Here is a 19,403-nt window from a genome sequence, read left to right on the forward strand (position 1 = left end):
CAGATCTGGAAAGATAATGTAAAGATCACATGATCAGATCTGGAGAGATAAGGTAAATATCACATGATCAGATCTGGAGAGATAAGGTAAAGATCACATGATCAGAACTGGAGAGATAAGGTAAAGATCACATGATCAGAACTTGAACAATGAAACGTAGATCGCATGATGATTCAATACCATATAATGATGCTTCCATTATCAGTTGAATTGGAGGTGTTGTATTTACAAGTACTATTAGTAGCTAAGAGTTGGGGTCTGGTTATAAATTTCTTCTCTATATGCATAATTTGATGCTTAGGAACCTTTACACTCATGCTGTGAAACTACTGCAGGTTGATGTAGGCGTAGTTAAGGAGTGTGAGGGGGGGTGATAATGTGGTACCATCAATGTACAATGACAGTGACAGGTAGCATTATAATACATTACCTTTTGCCGAGACTCACAAATATTACTCTTAATCTTAATTTGATATACTGAAAAAATTGATGTTTTCGTGTGTGAAAATATTTATGATCATGATTTTTTTTTTAGTAAATAAGCGAGAAAATGTCAACACGCAAAAAAATATTTATAGATTATACAGATTATAGACATAAATAGAATATATATAGATCTAAGGACTATGGCCAATTCAAAAAAAATCACACTGCGATCATTGTATCTATAGGGTCACAACGCGAACATTTAAATAAGTGAAAATTTCCACTATCAAAGTATACGTAGCTAGATATATCTTTTTGAGGGTAAAACTATCAATAAATAACCCTGTGAATGATACTGGTATCCAGACCGAACAAACATGCAAACATCACAGAGACAAAAAACAGCATGCAAACAGACCAACTACTTCAGCTAGAGAAGTTCACAATATTACAGTAAACATCCTAGTGATCATCCTCCCGCGCGTGCCAACATTTCACAACCACAAACTTAACAAAAGATGCAGCATACTCATTTTCATGAAATTCTCTTTTTCGTCATATTTCATAGCTTGTTCTGAAAGAGAATTGTGTCAGTAACAATACCACGCATGTTAATAATGTAAATAACACAAAATGATGAAGCAGTTTCAGACTAGGGTTTCTGAATTATACCATATTAAAGAAAGAAAGAAATTATACAGACACTTAAAAGATAAGAAAATATAGTGAGTACTAGTGAACAAATTAATTATCAAGTCAACATTTACATATATATATATATATACAGTAACACCTTGTTATACTGCCACAAATTGTCCAGAGAAATGATGGCATAATAAAGAGGTTTGGCATAAAATTGAGGGAAATGTATAAAAGAATTTTTAAGAAAAAAAGAAAAAGGGCCCTCAAAATTTCTTGGAGAAACAAAATAAAACAATATTGAGGTTTTACTGTATTACATTTCTGTCAAAAAGATATCACAGCAAGAAATGCAACTCGATTTAGTAACGTTTATTTAGTCATATATTGGTAGTTCTAGTACTAGTATTCCTGTTAGTAACATTAATTAGTAAATATATTAATTGACACAGAAAATACTTGGGATTAGATAAAACCTTTTTACTGTACAATGGTGAAAGGGTATATTAAAACCGGCGTTGGAGGACCCTTACCTGGTTTTGTGGAGGGAAGTTTGAAGTTGAGAGGTCGATCCCATCTGGCACTGGTGCTGAGTTTGCAGTTCACTTTACTGTTTGTCTTCATCTTGTCTGTCTCGTCCCAGATCCTCAGCTCGACGGTGTGGTTAAACAGCTTCATCAACAGATCTCTGGACACATTGACAGTGTTACTGAAATAGTAACAAAAAAGTAACATCAGTATCAGGTCACACTGACAGTGTTACTGAAAAAGTAACAAAAAAGTAACATTACTACCTCAGGACACATTGATGGTGTTTACTGAAATAGTAACAAAAAAATAACATCACTATCTCAGGACACATTGATGGTGTTTACTGAAATAGTAACAAAAAAAATAACATCAGTATCTCAGGACACATTGATGGTGTTTACTGAAATAGTAACAAAAAAATAACATCACTATCTCAGGACCCATTGATGGTGTTTACTGAAATAGTAACAAAAAAAATAACATCAGTATCTCAGGACACTTTGATGGTGTTTACTGAAAGAGTAACAAAAAAGTAACATCACTATCTCAGGACACATTGACAATGCTACTGAAATAGTAACAAAAAAATAACATCAGTATCTCAGGACACATTGACAATGTTACTGAAAAAGAAACAAAAAAGTAACATCACTATCTCAGGACACATTGACAGTGTTACTGAAATAGTAAAAAAAAAATAACATCAGTATCTCAGGACACATTGACAATGTTACTGAAAAAGTAACAAAAAAGTAACATCACTATCTCAGGACACATTGACAATGTTACTGAAATAGTAACAAAAAAATAACATCAGTATCAGGACACACTGACAGTGTTACTGAAAAAGTAACAAAACACTGAAAACAGTCACATGAAAAAGTAACATGAGTTTCTTGGGACACATTGATGGTGTTTACTGAAATAGTAACAAAAACAGTAATATTACTACCTTAAGACACATTGATGGTATTGATGAAGTAGTGACAAAACAAGTGACACAAATGCCTAAGGAAACACTGACAGTGTTACTAAAATAATAACAAGACAAGACACATTGTATTGGAACAAGTCTCGCTGCTGTCTCAGCACACACTGAAGGTGTTACTGAAATTATGAATAGCAAAACAATACCAAATCATTACAGAAACAGACAAATCATTACAGAAACAGACACAAAACAATACCAAATCATTACAGAAACAGACACAAATCAATGTTACATTACAATTGCTACCGGTACATACTTTTCAATCCAACTGATCCAGGTGAGGTCGCCTTCCTGCCAGGTTCTAAGCACTCTGGAGTCGTGTTCTGTAAAGATCTTAACAGCAGGTCCATAGGAAACCACATCAGACTTGATAAGCTCATCCTCGTCGGGGAGGAGGTAGTATTCGAGGTGGTACCACCTCTGTGGCCGCGGTTTCTCTATCATCCTCTTCTCCTTCTTCACCATGTCCTTGATGTCGGGTTGATCCTCATCTAATCGACAAGGGAGATAACTCGTTTAATGCCGATATATTCAGGCTATAAAAATTACATTAATGGATGCTCATAAACATAGTTGGAAGGTTTGTCATACAAATGAACACTTTGAAATGTTGCATGAATTTGATACATGAAATGAAAATCAAATCTAATAATGTAACAACAACATAATGATGATATATAATTAATTAAAGACATTTTGTACAAACATATAAAAAAAAAAAAAAAAAAAAAAAAAAAAAAATGATATTCTGTAAACCTACAAGTGGAAACATTACATTTTTTTTCAAATATGGATTATATTAAGCTAACTAATGACATTTTACAAACATTTTATTTTTACAATTTAGAAAAAGAGTTGACAAAATTCTATAACCAGGTGCTGACAACACAATAATTGTGTTTTTATGTAATGAAAGATTTCGCTAACTTATTACAATTATTAAACCAAGATCAGGGCCCTGTTGTCGCAAAGGTGGTTAGCTTAATCAGTGTTAAGCGCAAATCTTAATTTTTGTGTAACTTAATTAAGACACAACCATTGAATTCGTTAAAACTTTCCAAATATTAAGTATTTAGTTGAGTGAACTCACATGCAAAATTGTGAGATTTTACCTTGTATATCGACAAAATTATCAAAGGTTGAAAAATGTTGTTAAACTGTGATTAAGCTAATCACCTTTTGAACATTTGCAAACAAGGACAGATAAACTAATGACATTTTAACAATATGAGTGGATACTAGTAGATACATCTAGATTTGTATCTATGATATTTAGAATATTTGGTGACATTTCATAAACAGAGGTTGATAACAAAATGATATTTTGTAAACAAGGGTAGATAAAAAGTACGATTTTGTAAGCATGAGTACAAACAAATCAAATCTAAATATAGTGACATATCAAAACAGTATTAACCAAAAATATCTTAGTTATTCACTTTCTTTTAGCAGAAACTAATAGTGCTAATTACATATCCTGTTTTATGACCTTGGATGAAAGTTGTGTCACAACACCCTGAATATATTAATCACGTATATATGTGTGTGTTTCATTGTGAGCAGGCAACATCTTTGTGACTAAGTTAACTCATTCACCCCTGAAATTTCATAATGAACAATTCCAACCTTTGAATTGGAAGAGTTCAAATGTGTCTTCAAGGTTAAATGAGTAAGAACAAAGTGAGCTTAAAGCGCGTGACGGTGTAAAGTGTAAACACCTTGCCCTTTATTATGACCTTGACCTTGACCTTTTGTGTACAGCCCTGACATTGTCCCATAACACTGTGTCCAACTATGATACATACATCCATGAATTTCTGAGAAAAAACTGCATAAATTTTATGATAATTCATAGTTTGGACAAGCATTACAAGAATTTTACATTTGACCACTTGCTGTGACATCAAATTCTGTGATATGGATGTGAATGTGTTCAACAAAAACACTGACTGATCATGAGAGGTACCTGGCACTTCTATAGAATTCAGTTTTCATAAGAAAATATGAAAGCATTCGGAAGGTATAGTCCATAAAACCATAATACAATGATTTGACCTTTGACCATCTGCAATGATTTCGACATTTGGGTACACACTTTGCCTCTGTTCATGGTGCACATATGCATGTGATTTACAATGATTCGACCATTGACCCCTTGCCCTCAAAATTTGACCTTAGCAAAATTGAAGGCATGCATGGGGCTTGCTTACCTAAAAACCCTGACCAATTTCTAGACCATATTTGTCCTTTTGAAGATTAAAGAGGAGTACCTGACACCCGAGTTACACTACCCAAGATTCTTTTGATGTACATCAAAGGATCAATGTAGTCTTCTTGTCTCATCCACAAGGTGATGCACACTGAGCCTTCGATTTTGTCATGACATAATCCAGGGGTGCAGAGAGGGTACGTAAGTGAGGGTAACCCCTGGAGTATCGGGGATGCTGTCAGGGTAACATGTGTGACATTGGTTAAGGTTCAGCTTATAATGCTTTAAAGAAGATGTGGTTCAGACAAGATGTTGTTTAAAGAAGGACACACAATGTTTCTTTATACTTCCTTTACTTTGTGAGGGGGAGGTGGGGGCGAGGATAGAAAAATGGCTAGGAAAAAATAAAATAATTTGACAGGTTTTTTTTGCAACTTGATCATAATGAAAAACATCTAATTTAAGAATTGTAGTTGCAGTGACATGCATGTGACTGTGGTGAATTAAGCTATATGACATATACTTCCAGCAAAACTGGAGTGAAACTTGTACCCAGTGCATATGGGCAAATGAGGCACAAACACAGACAGTCGAGTTTTTATTCCTGAAGTATCTTAACAAGTATTAATGTAGGTTCCCTTTTACAAACCTTGGAGGAATATTTCATTTGAAAATGCAAATATAATTACTCTCCCAGCAATGCTTGTGATATAAGCCGATGTCAATTTTACAGAAAGCATTTCAATTTCATACTTCAAGAAATAAAAACATTACAATCAATAAAAATGTTGATAAGATGTGGAGATATAAATGAATTCATTTAAACATTACGGTAATCGTGTTTTGACAAAAACAAAAAAGCAGAGAGGGGGTCATTTAAGGAATGAAAAGCGATATTAATCTGATATTATATGTGATATATTGGTTATCACTCAGATGTGTTATAGTACGTATAGACAATTCCTCTCATATTGTACAAGCTACATGTTATCCAATCACACACATCTAAAAAGGCTGACAAACATTTGTTCAATCACACAAATAACTTCTACAACAAAAGAAATTAATTCATAAATGAAATTTAAAATAAGATACTAAAGGTAAAACTATGATCCCTGGATCTGTATGTGTTAAATATGGCAGTGAGGGGAACTTATTCCACAAGCACACAAACTAAAATAGAACAGGCCAATATGCTGAAATTACGGTCGACTACATCAGACTAATATTCTTAAAATGTGACAATCACATCATGTCGGTGCAGACAACAGACAAGGCGTGGGGTCCTACCAATGGTGTTTTTAGAGTTAGCCAGAAGTAAAAGTCGGCTATAGGGCCCTGTAGTAGTAGTGCTCGGGGTGGGGTTCACCACACTGGAGCACTCCGACATATCTGAAATATACGCATGTCACGACACATTTGCTAATTATCATTCAAAATTTGTTGTGAATAACAAATAAATTTAAACTTTGTTTCAGACAAATTACTCTGAAAGAAAAGAATAAACCCTATTAAAAATGTTAGATCACATATAATGTTATGATAATTGAAAAAGTCAATATATATACAAGAAACTAAGAAAATTAATAACTAAACTTAATACTTTATAAGTAAATTAATAACTTAGGCTTCCGGGTTCCTTAGAAGAAGTTTGTTTAAAAAGAAAACGGGTTGACACTAAGGGATGAGAAATAGACATAGCACCACGGCACTGTATTACACACATGATCATAGATGTAATACAGGTTGTCAAGCTTTGATCAAAGTTTAAGATTTTCTAAGTCTTCCATTAAACACATCAACAGTCTCTGATCCCAGCCACCAACTGGTAAAATATAGTGACTCTAATTACTTTAACAGTTAGTCAAGACCATACACATTATTCTAGCATGTTTCAGTCGTATTATCATCACTCTAAGCAATATGGTTCTTGAGAAGAAGTTTTTAATACACCTGTAACTAGTGCAACCCAATGACCTTGAAAGTGAGTCATTGTCATTCTTTTGAACAAACTGATAGCACTGTATACCAATTACAGGGCAAATATCAAGATTCTAGGCCTATTGTTCTAAAGAAATTGAAAATGGGAAAAGTTGATGAAAATGTTGAGACATCACATAAGCTAAGAATGACCTTGACTGAGTAAACTAAATAATGGGAGAATATTATCATTAAACTAAGGTAGTTACAACTCCCAAACAGTCGTGGGCATTAATACATTTGTTTAAAAATCTTTCGCAAAACATGGCCACAATGATTACTAAAAGATTGCATGTCACAATAACTACAAAAAGACAATGTTAATATTCATACAAAAACCGGACACTTGACCTGTGTTGTATAAACGAACAATAAAGCAACAAATCATAGACAAAAGTCAACAAAATAATCTCTACAAATAAATGCAATTATAGTAATTCCTTATTTGAGTTTTGAAAATGTTTACCTGTTTAAGTGGAAATGTCATGAAAGTGTCATAAAAGTGCCGTGTCAATAAATATAGCTCCAGATACTCCATGATCTGCATAACACTTTCTCAATATGATCTCTCAAATCCACCTAAACCAACACCGCCTCACAAATATTGCCATGTGAAAATGGGGGCATGTTGGATTTGTAAAAACTGCCTCAAGAGAGTCTGACCGAATTCAACTACTTCCTTAATTCCTCATAAGGGTGCACGCCGAGAAAGTCTTGTTCTCCAAAAAGTGAAAGATGTTTTGTAGTCCTACTGATGGCTTACAAGTGTCCGGAAAGACGGGACAATATCCAGACAATCTGGAGAACAATATTCCGTGGAATCAATATGCATGGCATGTAACTATGAGAAAACGTTCTTGTAGGAAAATCAATGATCACGATCACCATATGAATACAAATAAGCTACCAATGCAATTACTGTATTGATTTGTGAATAATGTTAGGGGATCCCAAACTGTTGAAGTGTTTTCCAATGTTCTAGCGTTGCATGTGTTGCTGAATGGAGCTGTCACACACAGCTTCAGGCATTCACCTATCACTGGAATCTTCACACCAGACTGTTACTGGTGTAACTTAGATGGCAAGAAATCATTTATCATCTCCTGACAATCAGACCCTCTCTCTACTGAAAATTAGACCCTCACCTTATGGACAGTTAGCCCCTTTCTTCATTTACAGTTAGCACTTCTCTCTACTGACAACCAGTCCCTCTCTTTACTGACATTGACTCCATTTCTCTGTTGGCAATCAAGCCCCCATCTCTACTAATTTAACAATCAGCTCTTCTCTCTACTGACGATCATCCTCTCTATACTGATAATCAGTCCCTCTCTCTGACAATCAGTCCCTCTACTTACAATCATTCCCTCTCTATACTGACAATTAGTCCACCTCTATATTGACGTATAGTCCCTCTCTCTAGTGACAATCATTCCCTCTCTATACTGACAATTAGTCCCCCTCTATATTGACATACAGTCCCTCTCTCTAGTGACAATCATTCTCTCTCTATGCTGACAATTAGGCCCCCCTATATATTGACATACAGTCCCTCTCTCTAGTGACAATCATTCCCTCTCTATACTGACAATTAGTCCCCTTTATATTGACATACAGTCCCTCTCTCTAGTGACAATCATTCCCTCTCTATGCTGAAAATTAGTCCCTCTCTCTACTGATATCCATTCCCTTTCTAAACTGATGATTAGTCCCTCTCTATACTGACATTCAATCCCTTAATACTGACAGTCAGTCCCTCGCCCTACTGACAATAAATCCCTCTCTGTACTGACAATCAGTCCCACTCTATACTGACAATCAGTCCCTCTCTGTTCTGACAATCAGTCCTTGGCACTACTGACAATCAGTCCTTGGCTCTACAGACAATCAGTCCCGCTCTGTACTGACAATCAGTCCCACTCTATACTGACAATTAGTCCCTCTCTGTACTGACAATCAGACCCTATCTGTACTGACGTTCAGTCCCTCTCTATACTGGCAATAAGTTCCTCTCTATACTGACAATCACTCCCACTATATACTGACAATCAGTCCCACTCTATACTGACAATCAGTCCCACTCTATACTGACATTCAGTCCCTCTCTATAATGGCAATAAGTTCCTCTCTATACGGACAATCAGTCCCACTCTATACTGACAATCAGTCCCACTGTATATTGACAATTAGTGCCTCTTTCTACTGACACTACTGACAATTAGCCCTTACCCTACCGATGACACCTGTGTATACCTCCCATAGAAACTGAACACTATGATAGGCCCAGCTTTTTTATAAAGGTGTTTTTTAATACATCAAAGTCATCCAAGTAATATTCAATAACAATAATTGTTTTTTTTTACATTAAGATACTGTAAACAACAAATAAAAAGTTGGAACATATAGGGTTGAAGTCTAGTACATATGTATTACCTATACATGCACATTGCATGCTTATTTACATTACCTGTACTTACATTACCTGTATATCTGTTACATCATCAGTTAGCTGTACTTGCATGGCTTGCTAACGTTTTAACCCCTCCCACCCCTCTTCATATATAGCTCTGTGAATATTTAAGCTAAGATTCACCCGCAGATCAATACCAATACTGGACTAAACAGTTCAATACCAATACTGGACTAAACAGATCAATACCAATACTGAACTAAACAGCTGTGCCAGGTAACATAATGGCCATTTAATGGAAAATGACAGAACAATTTTCTCCGGTGAATGATTAATGAGATAACAATAGGGACTAACATGCAATCTGATGCTGTTAATGATAACCGTAGCCACTCGTATTCCCTATCAGCTACAATCAGCTACCCGTGTCAGCCATAATGGCCTTCCAGCATGCAACCATTTATTACAAATACAGCCATGCTGCACCGCCGACATTTTTAAGTGGTACCAGTGGGGACACCTATAATAATGGCTGAATGTCACTTATCACTTTACATGGTATAACAGACAATTGTAATTGCAGAAAAGATCCTACAAATGATATTTGTAATATCAGCAAAAATACATCTAGAGATCCATTTAAACATATTGTTTTACTGCAAATTTCATTTTAAAATTACTGCCAATGGCAAAAACAATTTATATATTCTGATTTCATATTAAAATGAAGTAAACATTATGTTTTTGTCATGTATGTATTATTGCTGCAGGAACCATAACTCAAGGTCTGGTCGAAATTTTTATTTTGAAATATTGGACTATTCGATCATGATTTTTTTTTTAAATTTGATTTTAGACAATTTGATTATCATTTTTTTTTTATATTTTGAAAGTTTACATTATTGGACCAATTAATCAGATCTTCAGCTACAGTTCTCCCAGCTAGCGATGTCTCGTAAAATATACCAGGACATTTTGAAAGGAATTTAAACAAAATGAAACAAGCAGAAACTGCAATAAAGATGCATACATTTCTAAAGAACAAGTAAGAACTGTTGGTTAAACAAAATTACATATATGCAAGTCCTTAAATGTTTTCTACTGAAACTATAAGCAGCATAATTATAGTTTGCTTAAACTACAAAGTTAATATTGTAAATAATTAATGAAGGGGTTATCGAGTACAAACGAGTAGTGTAAGAAAAGTAGGTATTGTTGTATGGAGGTATCATCTATCTACAATATTATATACACCAGGGTTTACAGGTACAAAAAATAACAAACAGAAAGTTAACCAACTTGATTTAGATATATGTGAACACCTACCATGAGCATGAATGGCTGAAATTGAATGGAGGAAAAATGGAAAACGTCGGTCAGTTAGTATGAAAATGAATAAAATATGATTAGAAATTAACACTTGAACATGCAATATTATGTACACAACGTGTGTTTTAGATGTACACAGACCTTAACATGCTGGATTATAGAAGGTATCGGTGATATACTGTTAAGGTTTTTTGCGGGTTTCTAATTTTCACGATTTTCGCAGTAACATTTTTTTCAAAAAAAAAACAACAACCTGTAAAATTATTAAGAACTTAATACATCCTTATCATAGCACCATTTGCCATGGTCACTAGACCTGACAGGACTTTACCCAGGTCATTTTTACTATCGGTATTGGGTAAACTCCCCTCAGAAATCATACTTAAATTTTCCCCTTTTTCAATCACAGTTTTCCCCTTTTTCGATGCCTTCCCCTTTAAACAAGAAATATTCCATCTTAAGTCTACGTCTATAAAATAAACTGATTGTCAAAGTCAACTGTTTCTTCTGCTCCTCTTCCAAAGGCCTCGCTGCATACATCAGTTTTTTTAATCATTAGAATGTTTGCAATTGAAGGGGAATTTTCTTCCAGAAGTGAAGCCCGTCCCCCTCTCCTATTCTCCCCCTGGGTTCGGGCCTTCGGCACACACTAAGGTGGCCTGCGATGGGACAATTTTCCCCTCAAATGGAAAAAGGGTAGTAAAAAAAAAATCCTGTATAAAGCCCTGTCTGAAATCTGCAAAAACCAGATCCCGCAAAATGGACCAATTAAGCAAATTTGTGAAAATTATGGACCGAACAAAAAGAGATTTTTACAGTATATCAAAACCAATTCGACATTCTTCAATTCATTATTAGGGTATTTTTATAAAATGTATTAAAATATCATGCTTTTAGATAATAACTAGTTATCATTGATAACATTGTCTGTATCAAACCACCACAATTATGCACCCTGTGATATTAAATTAAGTTAAAGTTTCCTTCCAAAAATGTGTGCAGTGTTAACCTTTTTTAAAAGCTCTGTCAATTAGAACGTAAATATTGATTCATTATCAAGATTAGATATCAAACTATGATAAAATGTGGTGAATTAGAATTGTGAAAGTTAAGCTGTCGTATGTGAAGTTGTTGATGACGTTCACCGATACATTTGGATCTGCGTGTCTCACCTGTTGGAACTGCCATTGATATAGTCACTGTTATGGTCACGATATGAGTGTTAGGATCAACGATCATTTTCTTCTTCCTCTTTCCCTTGGCCGACACAAACACTCCCCGGGAGTCACTGCTCTTAGGTCTATCTGAGCTTATCGGTTCAGCATCAGATGGTTTACTGAGCAGTTCATTTTGAACAGTATCAGCTGATTCCAATGCTTCCTGTTTGTTTTCATTGTTTCTTTTTTCTCCGGCAGTTTCATCCTGTTTGATTTTCTGTTCACTGTCTTCTCTTGGAGATCCAGCACCATCTTCTGTCACCGCTTGTGGTAGGTTTGTCGCCAAAGGTGGGTCTGCTGCTACAGGTGGGTCTACCACCACAGGTGGCCCCTGCTCCGTATCTGCCATGCTTTTTTTCTGAAAAAGGAAGGACAGCACTTGTTATATCAGTTTTAAAATATCCAACTCTGTTCATACCAAAGATGTTTTCCACATGATGCAAATGAAGTCTTTCAACAAACCATTGTCCCCACTGAACATACTTTTGTACAAAAATGAACAATATATACATGTAGTAGATCATCAATCTTATTTCAGTATGAGTCACTCTGCGTTCCAAAGTGAAAGTCTCACACGAAATTTGGCAATTGCAGGCAACATACTATAATATGTCTGCACAAAGTCATGGACAGTGAACAAAGACCCAATTTCAGTACATGACATGCCTTAACCCCAAAAGGTCTTCACGCACCCTTCCACTGCACTGGTGAGGACTGACAAACTATATAGCCCCCTCTGAAATTACTATTTCAAGTATTTGGGGATTGCCTGATTGACTGATGGGATTTAAACCTCTTTCCCCTTGGTAGTACTAGTACTGTCTCTGGCATTCCCCTGTGAGGCTGCAGGTAAATCTCTCAATATCAGTACGTAATGACATTGACATCCTTGGGGCACTATTTGAATATTAGCACTATCATTCCCTTGGATTTTTTTACATTTTGAATATCTTATTTGTAGAATAGTACACGTAATATTTTATCATTTGTTTTCATTACTTTTTGTACCTACATATGTATAATATCAATACAATTTTGTTGAAAAAATAACTTTTAATTATCACAATTTTATCATAGCGGCTTCACAACAGATGGTAACAAATAATATTAGTAAGAAATTAAACTCAGAATATGTTCAATAAAACTACACTGCTTAACCACATGGCCATTAAGAATACAAAGCATCAGACAAATTGAACACACATAAGATGCTAACAGATTAGGTGCAAATGTGACCACTGGGGTAAAATTTAGTCAGTTGATTTTTCCTCTAGATAAGTATTATGGTGGGGAACACAATTAAACACTGTAAAAAGATAATAATCCTCATGGCTACAGGGGTAAAAAGGTATTTCGGTGGCTGACTAATTTTTTCTGGATCTGTTTTTTCATGTTTAAAATTCTACAGACCCCACAGCTCCCTTCCGGCCCTCCTTCTGGTGTTTTAGTCTTCAACCCCACTTTCAATGGACTTGGCTAAAGCCATTAATCATATAATAGGAAACAAGCATACCAATCAGGTAGCACACCATCAAAAATATTCAAATAAATAACTGTTACCAACCAAATTGATAAACGTTATATCGATATTGAGCAATTTAGCATCAAATGTTCAGATTTTGATTTGACAGACTACATACAAAGCATGATTTATATATGACAGAGACAACCGTCAGACAGCTCAGACATACATGTCAAAGTACGATTAAATGTATATATCAACACATGCTTATGACCTTTTATGTTTTTTGTCGTAAGGAAATGCAAATCCGGTATCAGTTTTAAAAAACGAAACCAAAGAAATGTCAAGCAGTAGTCGAAATGTTGTGTATTGTGACACCCTACAAGTACACATTCATATTACATCTGTTTATCTTGAACGATTCCTACGTTAAGACTGCAAGTTTGCAAGTGAATGCCAAGATATAAAGCTGCTAAATCTACTTTTACTAACCAATTTTAACTTTTCTTCACAAACTTCATATTGTCTCTTGTCCCGTCTGTTATGGTGCCGAACAACACATAAACCGGATGTTGACACATCCGCAAACTAAAAGTGTACCACCCTTATTAAGCGGCATTTATCGCAATACATCGAAGTTCTATAAAACAAATCACGCTTTTGTTTTATCATTAAAATGTTCGTTAATACACTTGTAATGTTAGCTTCAACGAGTCTAATAATACAGACGGATAAATTACGATTTTATTGCGCGCAGCGATATCCCGGTTGGTGACGCGGCCTGTTGCTACAACAGTTGACAAACCGTACAGTATAGGGTAGGACGTTGACGGACACGGCACTTAATCGATAGCATGGACAGGGATGCAGACATCGTTAGGTCCTATGCCACCGACCGAAAACAATAGGGAGACCATGCAATCGATTCCATGTAACCGACCGATACTAAGGAAACGGCATATTGTTGAAATGAAACCAGTATTACAAAGCTATTTTTCTGACATGCATGGTTAGCTTGCAAAAAGAAAAAGGCAAGTTGATTACATTTTGACGTCACGGTTATACCTAAACCACATAATTTCATCTACGTCAATTTAGGCCTATGGTCACACATTACAGCACATGTCCGGTTTGCGACCTCGTCATCTACGTAACACATTAAATAAAAGAGGGGTGGGGGTAATGTGGTTAGTTAAGTTAATCAGTTCAATGTAAAGTAAAAGTTTTTTTCAATAATCCACATCACAGACTTAGTGTCCACATTAATCATTAAAAGTTGTTGATTTTTTGTCTAATGGCAATTTTTTTTTTTTTCAATTCCAGAAACAAGTATTGCACTGGAAAAGGCAAAAGTTTGCTAAGATTTTCCATATTTAAGCACATCCTACCTTATTGTCACTATAAAGTGATGTTACTGTTGGACTACATCATTATTACCTGCCACATAGTTTTAGTTTTTAAAAAGTCACTGTGGTGGAACTAAGAGACATCAAAACAAGAGGAAAGACATCATGAACTCCCATTTTATAATTTGAACTTAATTGATTTCACAATGATTCTGAAACAAGTAATTTCAACTTGCGTTAATTAATCACTCTTGTCGGCCTGGATGAAAGCGCGTGGAGGTAAACGGAGTAACCGGAGGAAACCGACGTGCTCGCGCAGGTGACCCAATACCTTAACACGTCCGATCGGCCCGTAATCGGTCGTCTTGGTGAAGGCGAGTGAGTTATCCACAACGCCACCCTGATTGATTGATTGATTGATAGGTTTTACGTCCGCTTCACTACCGCGTATTTCGGTTATCCAGCAGACGGAGAACAGAAAGGAAAATGAGTAGAAGGGATAAAGTATGGAGTAAAAGAGTAGAAGAGGGGGAAAGATTGGAGAAGGGGCCGTCTATCCTATATATATTAACTGTATAAGTCTAGTTTTTGTAAGACGGCTCCTATGCCTAATAATCCCTTAACCTAACACTCATCGTACAGCATCACCAAGTCAGGACCGGAAGTGAGGTACTGTGCCGCCTCCAGCCACACCAGCCCTTGCCTATTCTATGAATTTGGTTTGTGTATAAAATTTGGAAGTCCATTAGGGGGGTGTAATTAGTGTTATAGTTGGGTTATAACCTGGATGGGGACTGGAGGGGATATCGATGGAGGTTGAAAGATGTGCTGGGTGTCAAGAGAAGTGTAGAAGGATTTATGGGTTATATTAAATGCTGGTAGTCTGGACCGGAGTGGTGTTGGCGATGGTTTGTGGGAGGGGTGATAGGTTGATTGGTTGGTTTGTGTGAGGATATTTTAGTGGTTGTTGTGTTTACTTTGATGTTCATTTAATCATGTATACACGTATATATAGTATTTTACTCTATTTAGACATAAGAATAGACTTGGGATCGCTGCTGGGTAGGCGAACAGACCTATTGGTCGGAACTCCCGGCCTGAGGTCGGAACGAAGACGTTACAGCGTTCTTCTGTCTATCCAAAGATCAGAACTCTATAGATATAGTTGTATTATAGTCTCAGTTTTTATTTTGAAATTTATTTATTTTGTTTTTTAATGTTATTGATAATTTTTGTTCAAATATTGTAACTACCCCATGTTTGTTGATAAATAATTAAATCTTGTTGGATCAACTCAGATTTAATTATTCCTAAATTTCCTTACCTAACATTTTATAAGTCCAGAAGCACAGCTGGCCTTCTCCTCATACCCGCGTCAACTTAACTTAAGTCACGCCGATTGGACAAAAGGACTTAAATGCATGAGTCTTTAAACAGTTCATGGAAGCAGAGTTATACTTGAGGACAAAAAAGGGAGAATTCGTTTATCTTTAGAATAGACTTGGGATCTCTGCTGGGTAGGCGAACAGACCTATTGGGCGGAACAAAGACGTTACAGCGTTCTTCTGTCTATCCAAAGATTAGAACTCTATAGCAACGCAACCCGACCACTCATTAGTATATATAGTAAACTATCGTGTAAAGCAGATGAAGACGAATTAACGTGTAATACTGGTGTAATGAAAATAGTTGGGTTATAACCTGGATGGGGACTGGAGGGGATATCGATGGAGGTTGAAAGATGTGCTGGGTGTCAAGAGAAGTGTAGAAGGATTTATGGGTTATATTAAATTCTGGTAGTCTGGGCCGGAGTGGTGTTGGCGATGGTTTGTGGGAGGGGAGATAGGTTGATTGGTTGGTTTGTGTGAGGATATTTTAGTGGTTGTTGTGTTTACTTTGATGTTCATTTAACCATGTATACACGTATATATAGTATTTTACTCTATTTATACATAAGAATAGACTTGGGATCGCTGCTGGGTAGGCGAACAGACCTATTGGTCGGAACTCCCCGCCTGAGGTCGGAACGAAGACGTTACAGCGTTCTTCTGTCTATCCAAAGATTAGACTCTATAGGTATAGTTGTATTATAGTCTCAGTTTTTATTTTGAAATTTATTTATTTTGTTTTTTAATGATATTGATGATTTTGGTTGAAATATTGTAACTACCCCATGTTTGTTGATGAAGAATTAAATCTTGTTGAATCAACCCAGATTTAATTATTCCTAAATTTCCTTACCGAACATTTTATAAGTCCAGAAGCACAGCTGGCCTTCTCCTCATCCCCGCGTCAACTTAACTTAAGTCACGCCGATGGGACAAGAGGACTTAAATGCATGAGTCTTTAAACAGTTCATGGAAGCAGAGTTATACTTGAGGACAAAAAAGGGAGAATTCGTTTATCTTTAGAATAGACTTGGGATCTCTGCTGGGTAGGCGAACAGACCTATTGGTCGGAACTCCCCGCCTGAGGTCGGAACGAAGACGTTACAGCGTTCTTCTGTCTATCCAAAGATTAGAACTCTATAGCAACGCCACCCGACCACTCATTAGTATATATAGTAAACTATCGTATAAAGCAGATGAAGACGAATTAACGTGTAATACTGGTGTAATGAAAAATGGATCTGCTATGAATCTGTTTACAATGCGCGCGTTACACAACGACAGATTGACGAACTTTTTAATTCCTTTAAATTCAACTAAAATCGAATGAAAAATATTTCTCATCGGGACATTTTCATCTTAACTCTGTTGAAATCAAAATAAACTGTATGAAGACGGGAGTTTTGAACCAGATTAAGACGACTGGTATACTCAGTCTTTGAGACGTGATTTAGGTTTAGAATCAAGAATTGTGGCATGCAGTATGGAAACGGATTTTTTTTACGAGAATTTTTTTTTCGATAATGATTGACTTTCAGGATGCTCCAGAAATAATTTACTTCAGATTTTCACATGGAAAGCAGTGTCACAATATGGTTGGTGTGTTAACGTACGTTTTGATCGTCTGACCTTATTCACTGACCTTCACAATATATTAGAAGTCCGACTGTTTTAAACCCCTCGACTGCACCTTTTAGGTTTTGTTTTATTGGTTCCAAGTATACATCGAAACCTGTTGCATTGAGAGGGTACCGTATGGAGAATTTCAAACCGCAGGAAGTACAATATCAATAGGTTTAAACGTAAAGTAGACTACTCATTTACAACAATGATTGAGATGTTGTTCGGAAGATGCTTTTGATTCAGAATCAGCGCCTGTAGAGGCTAGGTATATAAAACGAGAATTTACTTTCTCTCCTCGGATGGAAAGAAATTTTTGTTAGCTTGAAATTCACCGACAGCTGTCGCTAAAACATATGGTTGTACAAGTTAAGGATTTCTTCATTACTGATCAAAAACGCAAAGAAGGCATTGTCTCTTGTCAATTTATCAACATGAATTGTTCATAAGGAGTATCAAACTATATTTTTATGAAGAATTTTGTGACAAGATTAACAAAAACTTACTTCACTAGATTGTCCCTTTAAAACTTCTTTTCGAATGTAGTCCGTACTTTTTTTTAAACATATTTATTGCCAATAAAATTGAACAAGGGATTTGGCACAAGTTATTACAGCCTTCTCCCGTGATTTTAGGTATATTAGGATCAATTTTCCCCACCATTAACCTACCAAATGATAATACATTGAAAGATACGTAAACTAACTGTCCTAAATGGTCTAGGCCTAAGTTATTGTCGTGATTCTGGACTAGGCCTTGCATTTAGTCTGCCAGTATGATAAAACATGTCTTAAATAGTATATAAATTTTCTGAAAATAGACACATTTTCTCTACTCTAACGCATGAGTTAAAGATAAAAGCATTAAGTGCTTAAACCGCTGGAATATATTCCGATTGCACATGTATCGTATTATAGTAACAGATCGTATTTTCCAACTGTCTCATTTTACAAAATTGCACAGATTACTTAGAATCATACAGGAGTCGTCTCCCTTTAACTTATAAAACCACAGCTCGTCAAATTGCGATTACAATAGGAGCATTTTAGTAATGTTTAACGGTGAAACAGAGTAAGCAAATACTTTTTTTCTCTCTAAATACACTTTATTTTTTAACAATGTATGTGTATTTGGTCAAGCTGTGACTTTACGTCACCACCCCAGCGGTAAGTACCTAAACACCATGCAGAAATAATAACGCTCATTATATGGCTACTCTTACTTATGAACTAACAATGTCAGAAAAAACGTGTTCATTCATCATAAGTCATCTTGCATTACATTCATAGTACAATGAAATGTTACTGTAAGGAAATCAGATAGTTGAAGTTTTTGGCAAGGTTTAAAAGCAATTTTATATGAAATGACGCTGCAAAAATAGCCTATTTATGCAACGTCATCATTATCTAATCGAAACTAGATCTATAGTTTACAATTAACAACTGACAAGGTTTTATTCTGCCCACCAGTGTAGGACCGTACTAATAACAAGCCAAGCGAACATTTAATAAACAAAGAGGGATCGCAAAAGTTACGCCCTCACCTGAACCCGCCCCTGTACATCTTTAAATGAAATAGAGATAACTTGTAAGGTCATTGGAGTGTAATGATAAACGGAAACAGGAAGTACATCCCTAGTTGAATATCCAATGTAGGGAGACAGCATCACAATTTCCGCAAATTCTAATGTTTAATATTAGATTGATGAATATTGTATGTTTATTATTGACAGAACAGTGTCCTTAAAATTCTGACAACCTATATTTTTTTGTGGCAGAAAATTTTCTTTACTTTAAAGCAATATAACTACAAAATTTGAAGAGATTCTACTGAGAAATGGTGACACAATCCTATT

At 35.7% G+C, this 19,403-nt stretch overlaps 1 protein-coding gene across 6 annotated transcripts in view; it reads right to left on the minus strand.

The window, feature by feature from the left end:
• LOC110446691 overlaps positions 1 to 19,403 on the minus strand; it is a 48,596-nt gene that overhangs the window by 25,584 nt on the left and 3,609 nt on the right. For 2 of the 6 annotated variants that reach the window (XM_021491971.1, XM_021491969.1), the window contains exons 1-6: positions 13,687 to 13,790; positions 11,688 to 12,090; positions 10,513 to 10,527; positions 2,844 to 3,078; positions 1,599 to 1,774; positions 956 to 1,000 (exon numbers count right to left, since the gene is read on the minus strand). In XM_021491971.1, coding sequence (XP_021347646.1) covers positions 956 to 1,000; positions 1,599 to 1,774; positions 2,844 to 3,078; positions 10,513 to 10,527; positions 11,688 to 12,081 — 865 coding nt within the window. In that variant the 5' untranslated portion in view covers positions 12,082 to 12,090; positions 13,687 to 13,790. Of the gene's footprint in view, positions 1 to 955; positions 1,001 to 1,598; positions 1,775 to 2,843; positions 3,079 to 7,242; positions 7,630 to 10,512; positions 10,528 to 11,687; positions 12,091 to 13,686; positions 13,791 to 19,403 lie in introns of those variants that run through there. The other 4 variants (XM_021491970.1, XM_021491972.1, XM_021491973.1 and 1 more) reach the window with 4 other exon arrangements.

The sequence above is a fragment of the Mizuhopecten yessoensis genome, unplaced genomic scaffold, assembly GCF_002113885.1.
Source record: "Mizuhopecten yessoensis strain PY_sf001 unplaced genomic scaffold, ASM211388v2 scaffold2929, whole genome shotgun sequence".
NCBI classification, from domain to species: Eukaryota; Metazoa; Mollusca; class Bivalvia; order Pectinida; family Pectinidae; genus Mizuhopecten; species Mizuhopecten yessoensis.